Below are 17,806 nucleotides of genomic sequence, written 5' to 3' on the forward strand. Positions count from 1 at the left end.
CCTGCGGCCCCGCGGCGATCGCGCCCCTGCACGGCGGCTGGCAGGTCGGAGTTTGTCCCCCCGCGTGTGCGCCGCGTCACCCGGCTGGGCGGAGAGGGGAGGGGACGGTGGCCAGGCTGGGACCCAGGGGGAGCCGCGAGCTCCACGCCGTGCCGGGAGCCCCGAGCCACGGCCCCGGAGCCGCCCCCCCGCGCCCCTCCCACCGCCCCCCCTTACCTCCCCGCCCTCACTCCACCCCCTTCCCCAGCCCGACCCCCAGCTCCTCCCGGTGCGTGCGCGCGCTGGAAATAATCGCATCCTTTTTGGCAAGAGAAAGAATGCACCTGACTTTACCAGGGGGAAACCGCCAGCCGAGCAGAACCGGGAGCAGATGTAAAAGGAATAAAAGCAGAGCGCGCAAGAGATGAGACTCGGGTAAAGACATCCAGGGGCAGGAGAGGTTGGCGGCGGCGGCGGCGGCGGCGGCGGCGGCAGCTGGAGCTGCCGGCCGGGGACGCGAGCACCAGTTGCAGATGTAGCCCCGGCAAGTCCTGGGTCTGGTTGATTTGGTTGCCAAAGTCTTCTCGATTTTTCTCCTTTTGGCTCTGACACTGTAAAGGTTCCTGAATTTTTCTGTCATCTCTCCCCAACCCGGAGCCTTCCCCAGGAGTCGGCGAGGAAAGGACCCTCCCCTCTCCCCTGCTAGGAAGAGGATGGGCGCAGGGTGTCAGCAGCTGGGGACCCCCGCCCGGCCCCACGTCCGGGTTCCCGGGAGGCGAGAGTCTCCCGAAGGGCGGCCAGGCGGCGGCGGCGGCAGCGGCGGCAGCGGCGGCAGGGCTGGCGGAGCGCCGCGCTGGCGGGTCGCGCTCTGGGTGCACGCGTGGCTCTGGGTGGCCTCGGGCACCTCGGCTCAGGTGTTCAACCTCAGCCTCCGCGTGGACGAGGGGCTGCCCCCGGACACCCTCGTGGGCGACATCCGCGCGGGGCTGCCGGCCGCGCAGCAGCTGGAGGGGGGCGGCTTCTTTCTGTCCGAGGATTCCGATGACTCCCCGCTGCTGGACGACTTCCACGTGCACCCCGACACGGGCATCATCCGCACCGCGCGGCGCCTGGACCGCGAGAGGCGCGAGCGCTACAGCTTCGTGGCGGCCACCCTGCTGGGCGCCGTGGTGCAGGTGGAGATCCGCGTCAACGACGTGAACGACCACTCGCCGCGCTTCCCCAGCGACTCGCTGCGGCTCGACGTCTCGGAGCTCAGCCCGCCGGGCACCGCCTTCCGCCTGCCCGGCGCGCACGACCCCGACGCCGGCGTCTTCAGCACCCAGGGTTACACCCTGCTCCCTCCTCCCGACCGGCCCGACGACGACCCCGAGGGGCCCTTCTTCCAGCTGCGCTACGGCACTGCGGGGTCGTCCTCGCCGTCGCCCCCGGAGTCCCTCGACTTGGTCCTGCTGCGACGCTTGGATCGGGAGGAGCAGGCGACCCACGAGCTGCAGATCGAGGCCTGGGACGGCGGCCACCCGCGACGCACGGGCCACCTGCGCGTGGAGCTGCGCGTGCTGGATGAGAACGACAACCCGCCGGTCTTCGAGCTGGCGGAGTACCGGGCGGCCGTACGGGAGGACGCCCCGCCGGGCACTGAAGTCTGCCGCGTGCGGGCCACCGACCGCGACCAGGGGGCCAACGGCGCGGTGCGCTATGGCCTGCGCGCGCGGCAGGCGACCCCCGGCGACGCGGCCTCCTTTGCCGTGGACGAGCTCAGCGGCGTGGTGCGCGTGCACAGGCCGCTGGACCGCGAGGCGCAGGCCTGGCACCAGCTGGTCATCGAGGCCCGCGACGCAGGCGCCGAACCCGAGGTGGCCACCGTGCGCGTGTCCATCGCCGTGCTGGACGTGAATGACAACCGGCCCGCCATCCACCTGCTCTTCCTCACCGAGGGCGGCACCGCCCGCGTGTCCGAGGGCGCCCGTCCCGGAGACTATGTGGCTCGCGTTTCGGTGTCCGACGAGGACGGGGACTCGGACAGCGACGAGGAGGCCGTCGGGGACCCCAGGGTGGGCCTCGCAGGCGGCAGCATCGCCCTGACCTTAGAAGGCGGGGAGGGAGCCTTCGCGCTGAGCCCCGGGGGCTCCCCAGGGGTCTTCTTTATCTGCGTCGAGGGGCCCCTGGACAGGGAGAGCCGCGACCTTTATGACCTGAGACTGGTGGCCACGGATGCGGGGTCCCCGCCGCTGAGCACGGAGCAGACGCTATTGCTCCGAGTGGCCGACCTCAACGACCAGGCGCCGGTCTTCAGCCAGGCGCACTACCGGGGAGCGGTGTCCGAGGCGGCGGCCCCTGGCACCGCCGTGCTGTGGGTGAGCGCTTCCGACGCCGACGAGGCGGGCACGGACCACGCCCGGCTGCGCTACGCGCTGCTCCACCTGGAGGCGCGCTGCGGCGCAGAGGCCGAGTGTGACCCGTCCTTTGCCATCGACCCGGAAACTGGCGTCATCAGCACCATCCGGAGTCTGGACCGAGAGGTCCAGGACCGGGTCGACCTGAGAGTGGTGGCCCAAGACCTTGGGGAACCCCCGCTCGCTGCCACCTGCCTGGTGAGCATCGCCGTGGAGGACGTGAACGACAACGAGCCCATCTTCCCCAAGCAGGTGTACAACGCCACCCTGACGGAGCACGCCCCGGTCGGTCACTGCTTTCTGCAGGTGAGTGTTGCCCCAGGCCAGGGACCCACCTGCGAAGGTTGGCCCCTCACCGGGAAATCGCAGGGAAATAACTGGGTGCTCTCGGGTTTCTTATAGTGACTGTGAGCGACTGACCCTGGGCCAGAGTGAATCCCCAGCACCCTTTCTGCCCCGCACAGTTGTTAGGTCTCACGGGAACCGGTTACCTGGTTACCTTCCCGCTAGGTATATGCATATTCCAAATCCTGGTGACCCGGGAAGTAGCCTGGGGTGCCTTGGGGGACTGGGGGATGGCGTGGGGGCGTGGGGCGAACTAAGGTAACCTCAGGTATTACTTTGCAAATGAACCAGAGCAGGCCTTTAAATGTGCTAACTGTTCCTGAGTAACCTTTTCCCAGTCTTGTTAGAAAGCTTAGGAGGCTGGTGATGGCCAAGTTCTCTTAACTTCAGGTTGAGCTCCCCCTCCCCCATTTTGACAGATCCTGAGTCAGCTGGGGCTCTGGACCTCCTTCCCTTCCCCCGCCCTCTCTTGGTTACCGTTCTTTTTCTTTTTGGGTCACACCTGGCAATGCACAGGGGTTACTCCTGGCTTTGCACTCAAGAATTACTCCTGGCGGTGCTCAGGGCACCATATGGGATGCTGGGAATCGAACTCCGGTAGGCCACGTGCAAGGCAAACACCCTACCTGCTATCGCTCCAGCCCCTCTTGGTTACCTTTTTTTCACATCCAGCTGTGTTCAGGGCTTTCCCCCTAGCTCTGTGCTCTGGTATTATACATGATGGGACTGGAGGGGCCATTTGGAGTGTCAGGGATTGAACTGGGTTTGGCCATGTGCAAGGCAAGTGCCCTACTCCCTGCGCTATCTCTCCAGCCCCTGGTTTCTTATTTTCTGATGTGAGAGCACATGTTTGATTTCTGGCACTGATTTATTAACTCCAAGACCCCAGGAGTAAAAACAAAGTATTTCTTTTTTTCCCAAGATCCCAGGACTAAACCCTAAGAATGAATTCCAGAGCAAAGCACCAAAGCTTTGGTTCCCAGCAGATTGGGCTGACCCAAGGCTCCTGGTGCGGGCTCCTGATTTCTGCAGGTGATACATCAGGTCCGGTGAGACGTGTCTCAAGTGATTGGATCTTTAGGGAACTGAGCTGCTGCTGTATCATAAAAATGCGTTTTACTACTACCTCTATATTTTTTACGGGGTGATTCTCCAGCAGGTCTTGGGGACCTGGGGACGAACATTTCTGGTGATGCCCAGCTGTGGAGGCCTGATTCTGTGCTCAAGCCTGACAGGGCAGAGCTGCTGAGTGCCAGGGTGGGGGTGTTCCGGGGGTTTTGTGGGTTGGACAGGTGAACTCTGGGCTTGGAGCATGCAAGGCTTGTGCTCTGCCTCTTTGAGCGTTCTCCCTGCTTCTGCCGTTTGAATTCTTTGAGTCCATGAGCCAGAGTCATCTCCGTCTTTCCCTTTAGCTTGATTAACAGCTCTCTGAGTTGCTCGGCGAGTAAAAACGGGCTTGAAAATCCATCACTGCCTTCTGCAGGAGCAGACAGGCCTGCCATGTTAGGGAGTAACACAATGGGGGTTTGTTTCTAGAAGCATCTGCCTAGTTGGCTGGGCCTCTTCCGGTCCAGGTGTGGCCTGGTTGTGAGTGTGTAAGACCATGTGACCCCTGCCCCACACCCCCAAACCTGAGTGTTGCACACCATGACCTCAGGGGTACTGCCCAGGAGACGGAGAAGTGGAGAGGAGCCCTCGCGGGCCATAAGAGACCCCACCACAGATCTCTAAAAATAAGAGGTTGGATCTGGTGAGTGCCAAGATTTCTTCCATCTGGAGGGCCTGCAGGATCTTGGTAGGAAACAGGACAATTTGTCTCTGATGTTGGGCTCCAATGCAGGGAAGCTAAGCAGGAAGGATTTATCGGGATTCCTAGCCTTTGTACCGGACTTTGGAATGCTTCCTAAAATCGGGGTATGAGGCTGCTGACTGGTGGTGTGAGTGCAGCCCATGTCAGAATCTGGGTTCTCTCTCGATGAGCTGACTGGGCTCCAGTGGAGGCTGCATCTCCCTGGGCAAAGCCCCAAACCGAAAACCATCACCAAAACCAATTAAAAAAAAAACCACCCTTCCAAGTTTGCCAGCTGCAGTTAGTATTCAGCTGTGGGAGTGAGGGTTCTGGATCCTGGCCCCCAGGGATGGGGGAGATCTTCCTGCTGGCCGGCTTCACCAGGGCCTCTTCACGGCAGCTGTGTGAACTCTCTGTGCTCCAGAAGCCCTCTGGCTGACTCTGTCGCCCCTAGCTCCTTGCTAGGCCTCCCAGGAAGGGGTGCTTCCCCCCTCGCGTTCCCTTATTCAGTCTTCCTTTGCACAACTTCCATCAGCGAGCCCTTGGAGCCAGGACCTCATTCTTCAGTTTTTTTTTTCCTTTTTTGGGTCACACCCAGCAATGGTACAGGCGTTACTCCTGGCTTTGCACTAAGGAATTACTTGTGGTGCTCAGGGACAATATGGGATGCTGGGAATCGAACCCAGGTCGGCTGCATGCAAGGCAAGTGCCCTATCCACTGAACTATCGCTCCAGCCCAGGTTCCTCAGCTTTGTGTGATTCTGTTGAATGTGTTCCTTCCAGCTGCGCCTTCTGCGCTCCATTGGATTTCTGGCTTTTCCTCTCTCTTCACCTCTCCTTTATCAGAATCAAACAAAACCACGGTTTCAACCCGAGAGAAAAATTAAGTTCTTTCCAATTTCCTCTATCAGGAACAAATGCTCAAACCTGCCAAGGGTCTCGGTGGGGCCCCCATATTTCAGGGCTCAGTCTGCTTTTGTGGCTGCTCAGGTCACCTTGGAGGGTGACTCAGCCCTTTCCTAGTCTCATGGCCCTATTTGGGACACTCCAGAGGTTTTTAAAAATTTATTTGTTTGGGGGCCCCACCTGTACCAGGGCTAACTCCTGACTCTGTGCTCAGGGATCACGTCTGGCAGGCTTTAAGTTCTATATGGAATCAGGGAAACTGCCACACACAAGACAATTTCCCTGCCCTCTGGACTATCTTCCTGGTCCTTCCAAAGACTTTAAGTGGGATCAACATGGGAAAAACTGAGAGGTTTAATTCTGGGCATAGGAATTAGAATTGGCCTGGCTAGGTGACCTTAGCCTTCTAGATGTTTCCCTGTCTAAATGGAACTGGATTGGTTTTCTGAACCCTTGCTTCCTACTGCTTCTGTATAAGAGCCTCTTGTAAACTACCCCACACCTCAGGAGCAACTTCTAGCATCTTCTGAGGCCATGGGAGCATCCAGATAAGTGAAAGATTTTCACAGAGCAGACACTCATGAGCCCGAGTTCTAGCACCCGGCTTGAAGGATTCTCTCTTTCCCAAGATCTTCTTTGTTCCTTCCATTCCTTCTTCCCTAAGATCTTTCTCTTTCCTTGTAACCAGATCTTCACTCCCTGTAATTTCTATGTCAGTTACAAACCCTCACAAGATTATTCTCTCTCTCTCTCTCCCTCCGACATCAGTGCTGTACTCATCCAGCCATTCATTCATTTCATCAGAGAGCAGCATCACTGAATACTCAGCCTGGGCTGAACAATTATCTATTGAGTGCCTACCATATGCCATTGGCTGATCTTGGGGCCACAGAGGTGATAAGCAGACAAGGTCCCTGTGCCAGTGGAGTTTACAGTCTTGCATTCCAGATTTTCTTCTCTTCCTTGGCCTTAAGGAACACATGCCTTGGGCCCTCTTAGCTACCTAATCTGACTTTCTGGATCCCTGTACCAGATCCCGCCTCCCAATGGGTAAGGAGAGGTGTGCTTTCAACCAAGCAGGCTTTTCTTAGTCCTAACTGTCCTCCTCCTCCTCCTCCTCCTCCTCCTCCTCCTCCTCCTCCTCCTTCTTCCTCTTCCTCCTCTTCCTTCTCCTCCTCCTCCTCCTCCTCCTTCTTCTTCTTCCTCTTTCTCCTCCTCCTCCTCCTCCTCCTCCTCCTCCTCCTCCTCCTCCTCCTCCTTCTCTTTTTCGGTCACACCCAGTGATGCTCAGCGTCACTCCTGGCTCTTAGGAATTACCCCTAGTGGTGCTCGGGAAACCATATGGGATGCCGGGGATTAAACTCCAGCGAGCAAAGCAAACGCTCTACCTGCGGTACTATCGCTCTGACCCCTGTCCTCATTCTTTCTAAAGCATTTGGACTCTTGTCCCCTTCTCCTTTCTCCAGTGCTTTACTTTCTTCCCCGTTCCCCCCCCCCCCCCCCCCGCTTTCCCTTTTGTCTCCCTCTTGCATATTCCTCCTTTCTCTCCTTCACCACCATGCTTAGAGGGATTTCCAAAGTTCTCTCTGTCCCTCCTCACTTTTCTCTCTTTTCACCTTTTCTTCTCCCAGAATCCCAGAACTTTATTATTTAAAAAAAAATTCTGTCCTCCTTTTCTTCCCCTTGTTGTTGCTGCTGGAATGATCAAGAGTCACACTTACTCATGATTGTGGCACCTACTTATTTGGGTTTAGTGCTTTCCTGGGGGTTGCACATCTGGTTGTAGTGCTCAGATACTCAGCCAAGGTACTTGCGGGGGGTGGCAGGGGAAAAGTGGGGTGCACACATCTTTGGTGCTTGCACACAAGCATTCTGGGGTTGCACTGTTAGTTGCAGTGCTGGGAATGCTGATGTAGTGCTTGCTGGGGTCATGCTCTTGAGTTGGCACTGCACACACCTGGCTGTGTCACCAGGAGCCCTAGAGAACAGGACAGCAGGGAATGTGTTCGGTGCATGAGAGCGGTACCAGAACTTCAATGTGTAGGTTCATGTTTGAAAATCCCTTGGGACCCTCGGAAAAGTCTCCAAAGTCAAGGTCCCTTAGGAACTCCAGAGGAGAGCTTCTCTCTCTTTCTCTGCCCGGTAGGTATCTCTACCTGGATGGATTTTTGGTACCTTGTATCTAACATTTCCCAAATCATAGCTTTTCTCCTCCTTATTTTACCTTTCTCTACCCTTCCCACGTTTTCATTAATCAGCTCCCTTTGAAATGTTCTTATAATTGATAAAATGTACTTTTTTCTTACATTATCATTTTTGTGCATGCATGTGCTGGTAGTTTATTGGAGTGGTTGTTGTGTTTTGTGTTGTTGAGGAATACAGGGGGAAGAGAAAAGTCCTGTCTCCTGTCACCATTGAGTGGAGAAATACAGGTCTGAGACACAGGGTGACTAGAGAGCGCCTGGCCCTACTTGGCCATTTCCTCCCCTGAAGTCTAGAAGGAGTATGTGCACTATGGGACGTTAAAGGTGGTTTTCCCCCAGCAGGAGGACCTTTCAGAGATGAATGGCCTGATCCTTCTGTGTCCCCAAGGGCTGAAAAACATTAACCTGCATCCTCTTTCTGTTTTATTGTCTTATTAATGAAAGGGGACAAGGGAAGGGATGATGACTGTATAAACGCCTTCTCATGACACTCCTAGTCTTTAGACCTCTTGACTGTCATAATTTTGTCTCATCTACACTGTGGAGGTTAAAATGAGAGCACACCAAACACTGCTTTTGTGGACTAATTCAAGGAGGAGCTATCAATGAGCTTTAGCCAATGTCTTCAGGGCCAGAAGCCCTCTCCTGAGATCTGGTGGCACTGATGGCTGAGTGCAGTGGAGAGGCTGCAGTGTGCCCTTCCAGGGACCAATGAATGCGGCGTCCTCTCCAAGGCCAGCTTCGGTGGGAAAAGACCTTGTTAAGGAAGATGTTCTCTAAGAATCCCTGTGTTCCTTGAATCATCCCGCGTTTGGCCAGTATAACTCTAAGGCCTTTAGTTTCTCTTACGTTGTTTCATCTGGGCCCATTGGCATCACCCTGTTTGTCACCACCATGATTCCTTGTTACTCCTTCACACTGAGAATCTCAAATCCTTCCATGAAATATTTCCTTGTGTTTTTGAGTCTTAGGATTCTTTTTGGCATGGCTGTTTGCTTAGACGAGTAAAGCTCATGATTGTGAGTGACCTCTGTGGGGTTGCATTTCATGGCACTTTTTTTTTGTTGTTGTTCCTTGCTATTTCCCAGAGTCTAAAGCCTAGAGACTAGGAAACCAATAGCTCTGTGTTACTGTGTCAGAGTTCTCTAGTCAAAAGGGGGGCAAAGAAAAGAAAACAAAAAAACAACTGTTAGCAAGGTCAAAGCTAGTTAAAGTTTTTACTTTCAATTTTCTCATTTTATTGTGCATGCATATTAATTTTACTATGAAGTTGACTTCCCCATTATGGTTGTTAATGAGTCTTTGGAATTTCATGGTCTGAAACGTGTTGCCTATGAGGGTCTTTGTCTCCCTCACCTGATCGCTTGCAGAGTCTTACTTTTTTAGTGTGGATTAATGCTTCCCACCTATATGCCAGTTTGGATAGTCATATAGCATGTTATATGAGGTCACCTCATGCTAGCTGTCCATGTACACACATACATTAAGATCATATATGATTTCCACAGCAGTTGTTGGTGCTTGTCTGTCTCCAGAACCTGTTCGGATCATGTGCCATCTGTCATTTCTCCTAGTTATATGCTTGTGTTTTAGTTCCCAACATGCCTCTTTGTGCCTCTAGTTTTGTTTTGATGGTTTGTTGAGTGTGTAATATATATATAAAATATATGTACATATGTTATATATATTGATTATAGATGTCAGTTTTTATTTCTTTATTATTTTTTCCTTCTGGGGAACACCAGCTGTGTTTAGGGCTTACACCTGACACTGTGCTCAGAGATCACTCCTGGTGATTTTTGGGGGACCAGATATGGTGCTGAAGATGCGAGTAGGGTCAGTTACATGCAAGGAGAGTGCCTTACCCCCCATACTATCTCTCTGGCCCCTTCATGGCCTGTTTAACGCCCAAGATGGACCATAGATTCTCAGCCTTCCCCACTGTTCTTGTTTCCCATACTCAGCACCTAAGGTCAATCAGTCAGTCAGCTTTACTTCTTTCCCCTTTCCTGCTGGGTATATAATTGGAGGAATATAGCCTCAAAGCTGTGGGGTGCCTCTGTGGTTCCATTCAGTATGTCACTTTGCCAGGCTTTGTCTAGTTCTTGGTTATAGAACCGAAGATGAAAGACATTATTTGGTAGAATGCTCATAGCTTTGAAATTGAAAATTAGGTTGTATTCACTGATGAGAAGTACAGACAGAAGAATGAGTTTGAATCTCAGCTTCAAAAGAACTAACTGGTTCTTTTGTCTTAGGCATTGTGCCTCAGTTTCTTCCTCTGAAAAACAGAAGCAGAGATTTTGTGTGAATAACAAATCAGTTCATGTGTGCTTACAATAATGCTTGAATCACAGTAAGTGCTCAGTGCATTTTACTAAATGTTAGTAAGACCTTCAAGAATCCTGAAGAAACTATTTTACCTGATAGAGCAAAAACTGAGGACTAGTTTAAAGTGACACCATGTGTTGGACAGGATATTACAGGGGTTAAGGCATGTGCTTTGCACGCAGTTGGCTCCGGTTTAATCCCCAGGAACTCGTTACCCAAGAAGCCCAATGGGTACGTTTCTGAGGGCCACCAGCATGACCTGGTGGTCACCCCAGGGCTCGAGCAGCACTGCATCCCAGGGCACTACATAGAACTTGTGTCCCTGTTGGCAGAGATTCCCCAGGAGAGCTTTTTGGGTCCCCTGAGCACACTTGGGAGGCCCCTTAAAAATGTGACATTTCATATAAAGATTCCTTTTTGTTGAAAACTGGAAGGAGTGGATATAAATTTAAATTGTGTGTTAGGTTTTTAATGAGATGTGGACATTCCTGGCAAAGACAGTAGGAATCTATTTAACTTTGGATAGCTGTGAGTCTCTTGGGCTTCTATAATCAGTCCTTCTGCCATAAGGAAGGGTGGGGCGATGTCAGTAGTGACCCCTACTCTCCCTCCTGTCTGTATTCCAGAACCTTTCCAGAAGTCTGAGGAAGACCTTAGACAGAGACCCTATGAGACAAGGGCTGATGCAGGCCACGGGCTGGCGGGTCATGTGATGGCAGGGCTTCCCCTTGAGCCAGCCCCTGACCCTGCTCAGGAGCAGGGCATGGTTCTGGTCCACACGTCCATGGTCATGGTCTGTGTCTTATACTCCCTCAGCTCCTGCTTTTTAAAATCACTTATTGTTGTAGCATGAAACAAGTTAAGGCAGCCCTGGGCTTACACACAGACCACCTCCACTCCAATTCTGACTCTATCATTTCCTATTTCAATTACTTTTCTGGCCATACTTTTATTATCCATAAAATGTCTATTAGTTAGGGGATTTCCTGAGGAACAGAACCAAGAGGATGTCTGTTTATCCCTCTCTCTATCTCTCTCTCTCACACACATACATGCACACATACACACACACACACACACACACTACACCTATATACCTATTTTGAGAAATTTTGAGAAACTGAGTCACATGACTAGTCTCACCATCTGCCGCTGACAAGCAGAAAGCTCAGGAAAGCGTTTTCCTCCCTTAAGTCTGAAGGCTTGAGAATCAGGAACCCTGAGGGTGTAAGCCTTCAGTGGGGCAGAGAGGGTGTACCCATCCTTCCTCCTTCCGTGCATTTGTGTGAGTGCAGGAGGCCCCCCTTCCACACACACACCCTGGCAGGGTGGGCCACGTGACTCAATCTGTTCCCAGGTTCATCTCATCCAGAAGCCCCTTCCAGGCACCACCCACAAATAACTTTTAATCAGGCATGTGGGCCTCCTACCCAGATTGATACAGAAAATTGAGGAGCACACATTGTAATTGCTTTTTTTAAAAAAATTTTTTTTTTATTAGTGCTTTTAACACACGTTATTGAGAGGCTTTAAGATAGTCTTTGATGTGGTGGGACACAGTTGGTGCTGCAGAAGTTAGTAAGGGGTCTCGGTGATGACAAAGGTTCTTTTGAGGAGAACCTGGCATGTGAGGAGCCAGGATGGAGATTTCTCTAGCTGTGGAACTACTAGGAGTGCTCTGCGGGGATTGATATGCTTATTGAGTCTGTCATGGATATTTGCTTATTGTTTAATGTTTTAATTTTATTTTTTATTTGTTTTGGCTTTTGGGGTCTCACCCAGCAATGCTCAGAGGTTACTCCTGGCTCTGCACTCAGAAGTTACCTCTGGTGGTGCTTGGGGGATCATATGGGATGCCAGGGGTCGAACCTAGGTTGGTCCCATGCAAAGCAAATGCTCTACCCACTGTGCTATCTCTCTGGTACCTGTCATGGATGTTTTCTAATGTAGCAACACGTCTTTCTCTCTTTTGTTTTTGGACCACACCCAGCAGTGCTCAGGGGCTACACCCAACTTGGCTACTCCGGACACCATCCTCGCTTCTGGAGGTGCTCAGGGGTCTCTTTGGTGCTGGGAATCGAGCCTGGGCCACTACCATGAAAAGCATGTGCGAACCCATTGAAATCTCTCTGACCCAACATCTTTATGTATATATTTTTTTATCGAAAAGATACATTGCTTTTTTATTTTTTAACAAGGATATCTGAAAGTTGTTATCAGTAACATTTCCTTTCTCTGAGGATTTGAACTTGACAATCAATTAATTTTATGAACAACTAAACTCCAGACTTCTCTTAATGATCCCCTTTGCCTTCTAAATGATAAATTAAAAGTGAGTCACTGTGGAAGTAATTTATACTTTTATAGACCATTAGGGAAATCATGCTAGATCATTTTTGTTATTTCTTAAAATATGACTGAATTAAAATATTCATTTAAAAGGAATATATGCCTTGGGGTGCAGGTAGATTAGGTGAGTGTCTTAATGAATAACAAAGTTTAATTAAAACTACATTTAGGATCACATAGGCCTCGGGAAAATAGTTTGCATCTGAATCATCCTGGTGTGTTTGGTCCCTGAAGGCTACTGACAGGAGCAGTTTTGTAGGCACAGAAAGGGTCGGCTATGAAGGACATTCAGTGTTTGCCTTTGTTATAGAAGTAACTGAGAGATCAAGGAAGTTTTGAATTGAGATCTGCTTATGTAAAATAAGAAATAATGGCCTTGAATTGTTAGAAAGAAGAAACAGGGAAATCAGATAGAGAAATGCCGAGATTCTTATAATCATAGTTAGCTATGAGGGTTGGATTCTGGGGAATAGCAATGAAGAGTCATGGAAAAGACATCTAGAGAGGCTTTCGAAAGAAAGCCTGGAATTATGTGTGAGGGGAGAAGTCAAGGAATAAATAAAAAAATGATACCGTATTTTCAGTCTGGGTTAGTGGGAGTGAGAAGAAAAGTTAGAAGTGAGGGTTTGGGCTGTGTGTGTTGGGGGGAAGATACTTCCTTTGTTGAGTTATTGATATGTTGAGTGTGAATTGATGGCTTGTCATTCAGGAAAGCAGGGAAACGATCTTGAGAGTTATATAGGTCTAAAGTACAGGTGAACTGAAGGTTGGAGATATATCATTGGAACTGATTCTTGTGGAGTTGATAAGAAAGCAACAGAAGTGAAAGTGAGAACAATTAGAGGAGCTCCTGGCTGAAAACTCTGGCTAGGACAAGAGTTTTCCTACTTAGGTGATGTCGGAGGGAAGGAGTGATGATACTGCCAGACCTAACCATAGTCAAGAGTCCTCTTCCACTTGAAGAGAGGGCTCTGAAAATCCGAAGGGCTCTCTTTTTTTTTTCTTTTTGGGTCACACCCAGTGATGCTCAGGGCTTACTCCTGGTTCGTCACTCAGGAATCACTCCTGGTGGTGCGCGGTGGACCATATGAGATGCCGGGGATCAAACCTGGGTTGGCTGTGTGCAAGGCAAATGCCCTACCCGCTGTACTACTGCTCCAGCCTACCAAAGGGCTTTCTTACTCAGTGGCTGGTATCCACTGATGAAGGGGGAAATTCCCTCCTTTCACTCTCTAGAAAAATTATCTTCTTCAGCTTCTATTAGTGACAAGAAGCAGTAAAGAAAATGCAGCTGCTTAAATATAATAAATTACACATAGAATATTTTATCACCTAGTTTTAATTTTACTCCCTTTAGTGCTTGGAAACCATTAGAGAACATCTTTTGTATGAGAAAAAGAATTAAATCAGTTATTATCATATATATATTTGTTGAAGGGTGCCCCACCCGGTGGTTTTCAGGGGGCCATGTAGTGCTGAGATTCGAACCCAGGGCCACACACATGTCAGGTCTGTTCTCTACCACTTGCATTACATCCTTGGTGCCAAGTCAGATATTTTATTGAGCAGACAAAAAGTGCTCTAGCCTTCAAAATTCTAAAGTTATTTTGCTGCTTTTTAACATTTTTCTTGATGACTTTGGAGCATATTAACATTCCTTCGTGTGCATAGTAAGACTGTTCCTTCTTACCAATTCTGATTGAAATTTCCTTTCTAAAAGCCCACACTATTAACTTCATTTCAAGCTTTACTATTTTCCTGTAAAAACTCACATCTCTGAGTGCCCACTGATGAAGTGTGTGGAAGCTCTTTGGTAGCAAGCACAGGACAGGGTTCCTTGTGTTCATTATTTCCAGGTGTCCTTGATTTGGACAGAGGAAGAGTGACCTAGAGGATAAACGCTTATACTATGGAGCCAAACAGGCCTGGATGTAAATTTCATTTTTTTGTCACTGAGTAGCCTAACCTCAATTAAGTTGCCAAACCTTTGTCAGCTTCAATTTTCTCATCCATAAAACAAGGACGATAATGGGATCTACCTCATACTACTGTCGTACGGATAGCTGAGATGGATATCCAAGGCTTAGAACAGTGCCTGGCACGTGGTAAAGTCCCAGAAAAGTTGATTTTCATGTGTAGCTTCACTTAGTTTAGACTAAGTGGAGGGACAAAAGTTAGGTAAAGAGGGTTAGAAATATGTCCGTGATCCACCAAGGAGCACCTGGGCCAGTAAACTTTTTTTTTTGATCCTTAATGAAATGTATTCTTTTTTTTTATTAGTGAAACACCATGAGGTACAGTTGTAGACTTACAAATTTTTGTGCTTGGGTCTCAGTTTGTGTTGTGCTGCACCTCCAAATTCAGTCTGGGGCTTCCTGCAAAGATCCAGGAAGTATGTGAGCCTTGGCATACCTCCACTTTCTTGGTTTAAAGTCAGGCTCATAGTAGTAGCGCAAGAGCTACTCTTCCATGCTCATTTCTCATCACGCGTGCTAGTCCCATGGTTTCCATCCACCTGGGTGCTTCTCTGGCTTCCGAGGTCCAGGGTAATTCCTAAGAAAGAAGCATCGCCAGGCCTCATCTTGAAGCACTTGTTTGCTGAGATGTCACTTATCCCAGCTAAGGAGAAAAACGTGTCTTTCATGACATGGCTGATTTGTGTCTTTATATTTTTATTTGATGATCCTGACAATAACTTTCACTAGGGAATGACAGTGAGGCAAAGGGAAGAAAGAAGTTCTTGCAGATTTCCTTCCAGTAAAGAGGAACAAAGCAATTCACAGTACTGTTTAATAAACATCTGTTGACAGATGCTACTTTAACAAAGGACTTAAGGACTGAAGAGAGAGAGCATGGGGGAGGAGTGGGTAAGGCACTTGCCTTGCATGTAGCCAATCCATCCAGTCTCTGGTGCTCCGTGTGGGACCCCAAACATTGCTCCTGAGCATAGAGGTGAGAGTAAACCCTGAGCACAGCCAGATATGACCCCCAAACAAACAAGCAAACAAAACCAAAAAGGAATGGATTTAATTGGAAAACAAGTCGTTGAGTTTGAATAAATGTATTCCTTATAAGAAATATACTAGCAGAAGAAAAAGGGCACTTAGAAAAAGGGCACTTAAAACTTACTTTGTCATTTCTTTGAAGATAGTCAACAACACAGATCATTCCTTAAACATTCTTTCACATGGGCTAGAGCAATAGTCTGGAGAGCGTGGCATTTGCTTTGCATGTGGCCAACCAGTTGGGTTCTATCCCTGGTATCCCAGATGGTCCCCTGAGCATGCCAGGAGTGATCCCTGAGCACAGAGCCAGAAGTAAGCCCTGAGCACTACCAGGTATTGTCCCCAACACCCTCCCCACGAAATAAAATAAAGGTGATTTCATAAGGAGTGGGAATATCATTCAAGTAGTAGTATGTATGAAGCCCTGAGTTCAATCACTGGCACGCCTTGTCCTCCCCCATCCCAGCACCACTTGGGGGCGCCCCCTATAGAAAAAGTTTATATTTTACTAAATAGAAATATTTATATTTACTAAATATACTTAGTGTTAAAATATTGCAAAAGTATTATTAAAATGATTAAAATTATAATGTTAACATGGATTTTTTTCAGTTGTATTTTGTGTTGTATGATAATTCCATATGTCAATTCTTTGCATATTTGTATAAACTCAAGAAATTAGACTTTATTTTCTATTCGAAATGATGATATGTAATTTTCAGTCATTGATTGTTTTTCATGGTATGGTTGGTTTGCTTTCATACTAAATCCTCAGACAAGAAAATACCATACCTAGGATACTTTAGAGGCATGAACTGTGGCAAAAAAGTGAAGACTTGGAGTTGGGGTTTGAGCCACAAGGAGAGAAAAGAGCAAGAACAAAAGCAGATTTTGAGATACTATTTAGTTAGTTTGATTCCTGACAGCTATCTGAATAATTCTGTTCCATACAAGGAACTCTTTTCTGCCTTTGAACATGCTTATATCCAGATTATTCCAAAAATTCTTTTGTCCTTCATTTAACTGTTCTTCAATTAACTGCATAGCAATAAGCATTGTTATGGATAAGTCTTCAAGAGATTAAGTATTATTTCCAGCCTTACCATAAATGGGCTTGGGTAGTTTATGATTTTAAACAGTTGTCTCCTTAGGAAAACGTCTCGGGTTGGATACTCCTCTTGATTTCTACATTTGGAAACACAGAGGAAGTTATTGTTTACATAGATCACTTGTCTAGTTCTTAAGAATGTCTTATAAAAGAACCAAGTCATGAGGTAAAGAACAAAATAAGTTTATGCACTGTTTACTTCCCTTTGAAGTATAGATTATTTTAAGTACGAACTGTTTAAAATAATACAAAGACTGTTCTGTAACATTATGCGTAAACAAGAACACAGTATTTCAGTGTTGGCAGATACTGTATTTCCTGGACTCATCTTTCAAGGATATTTATACTGGTATTTTTCTTTGTAGAATCTAATTGTCGGGCCTATGTCCATTCCACTTCAATTGCTTCTATCAGCATAAAGAAGAGAGGTGACAGGAAGGGTGATTTATGAATTAATGTTTGGCAGAAATCTAGGTAACATGCATACTTGGGTTGAAAATGTTGGTTCTCTTATAGTTGAGCCTGTTTCTAGTATGACCAAATAAATTTACTTAAGTTTTAGAGTCTTGGATCTTTGTATACTTTAAAACTAGTGTTTTATCTAAATTCCTAATATGTTATAAATCACTTGCTCTTGCTTCCCTAAGTGAATTTTAACTTATAAACTACATCTATTATTGTCTTTCATTTGTGAAGAAAGCTTTCTTGTTTTTAAATGGAAAGTTAATATTCTAAGTATAAAGAGGGATCTTTCTGGAATTTTTTGTTGTTTTTAAATACATATTTCTGTCTCTTTTTTTCTTCCTTGCCTGCTATTAAAAACTCACGGACGTTATACCTTTTCAGCTGAGATCTGGACTTTATTCATAGTCACCTGCCATCCCCATAATTCACTTTCTGCATTACATGATGGTTCCCTTTGTTTTATTTTCTAAGTTCCGTGCTTTGCCTCTCATTTTCATTCTGATGTTAAGAAATGTGACAGCTTTAGGGGCTGGAGTGACAGCACAGTGTGTAGGGTGTTTGCCTTGAATGCTGCAGACCTGATTTTGGTCCTTTTGCACTGCCAGGAGAGATCCTTAAGCACCGTCAGGTGTTGCTCCCAAACAAAACAATGACAAAAAGAAATGTAGCATTGTAGCACTGTAGTAGCACTGTCATCCTGTTGTTCATCCATTTGCTCTAGCAGGCACCAGTAACATCTCCATTGTGAGACTTGTTGTTACTGTGTTTGGCATATCTAATACGCTATGGGGTGCTTGCCAGGCTCTGCTGTGTGGGCGGGATACTCTCGGTAGCTTGCTTGCCGGGCTCTCCAAGAGGGATGGAGGGATGGAACCCGGGTTGGCTGCATGCAAGGCAGACACCCTACCCGCTGTGCTATCGATAACAGA

General features: G+C 48.4%; 1 protein-coding gene across 1 annotated transcript in view; it reads left to right on the forward strand.

Moving 5' to 3' along the window:
- Positions 1–692: 692 nt before the first annotated feature.
- Positions 693–17,806, forward strand: part of DCHS2 (dachsous cadherin-related 2) — a 263,354-nt gene continuing 246,240 nt past the window's right edge. Inside the window, exon 1 of the mRNA XM_056119027.1 lies at positions 693–2,681. Coding sequence (XP_055975002.1) covers positions 693–2,681 — 1,989 coding nt within the window. The remainder of the gene's footprint in view (positions 2,682–17,806) is intronic.

This window comes from Sorex fumeus, unplaced genomic scaffold (assembly GCF_029834395.1).
Source record: "Sorex fumeus unplaced genomic scaffold, SorFum_2.1 ptg000039l, whole genome shotgun sequence".
NCBI lineage: Eukaryota > Metazoa > Chordata > Mammalia > Eulipotyphla > Soricidae > Sorex > Sorex fumeus.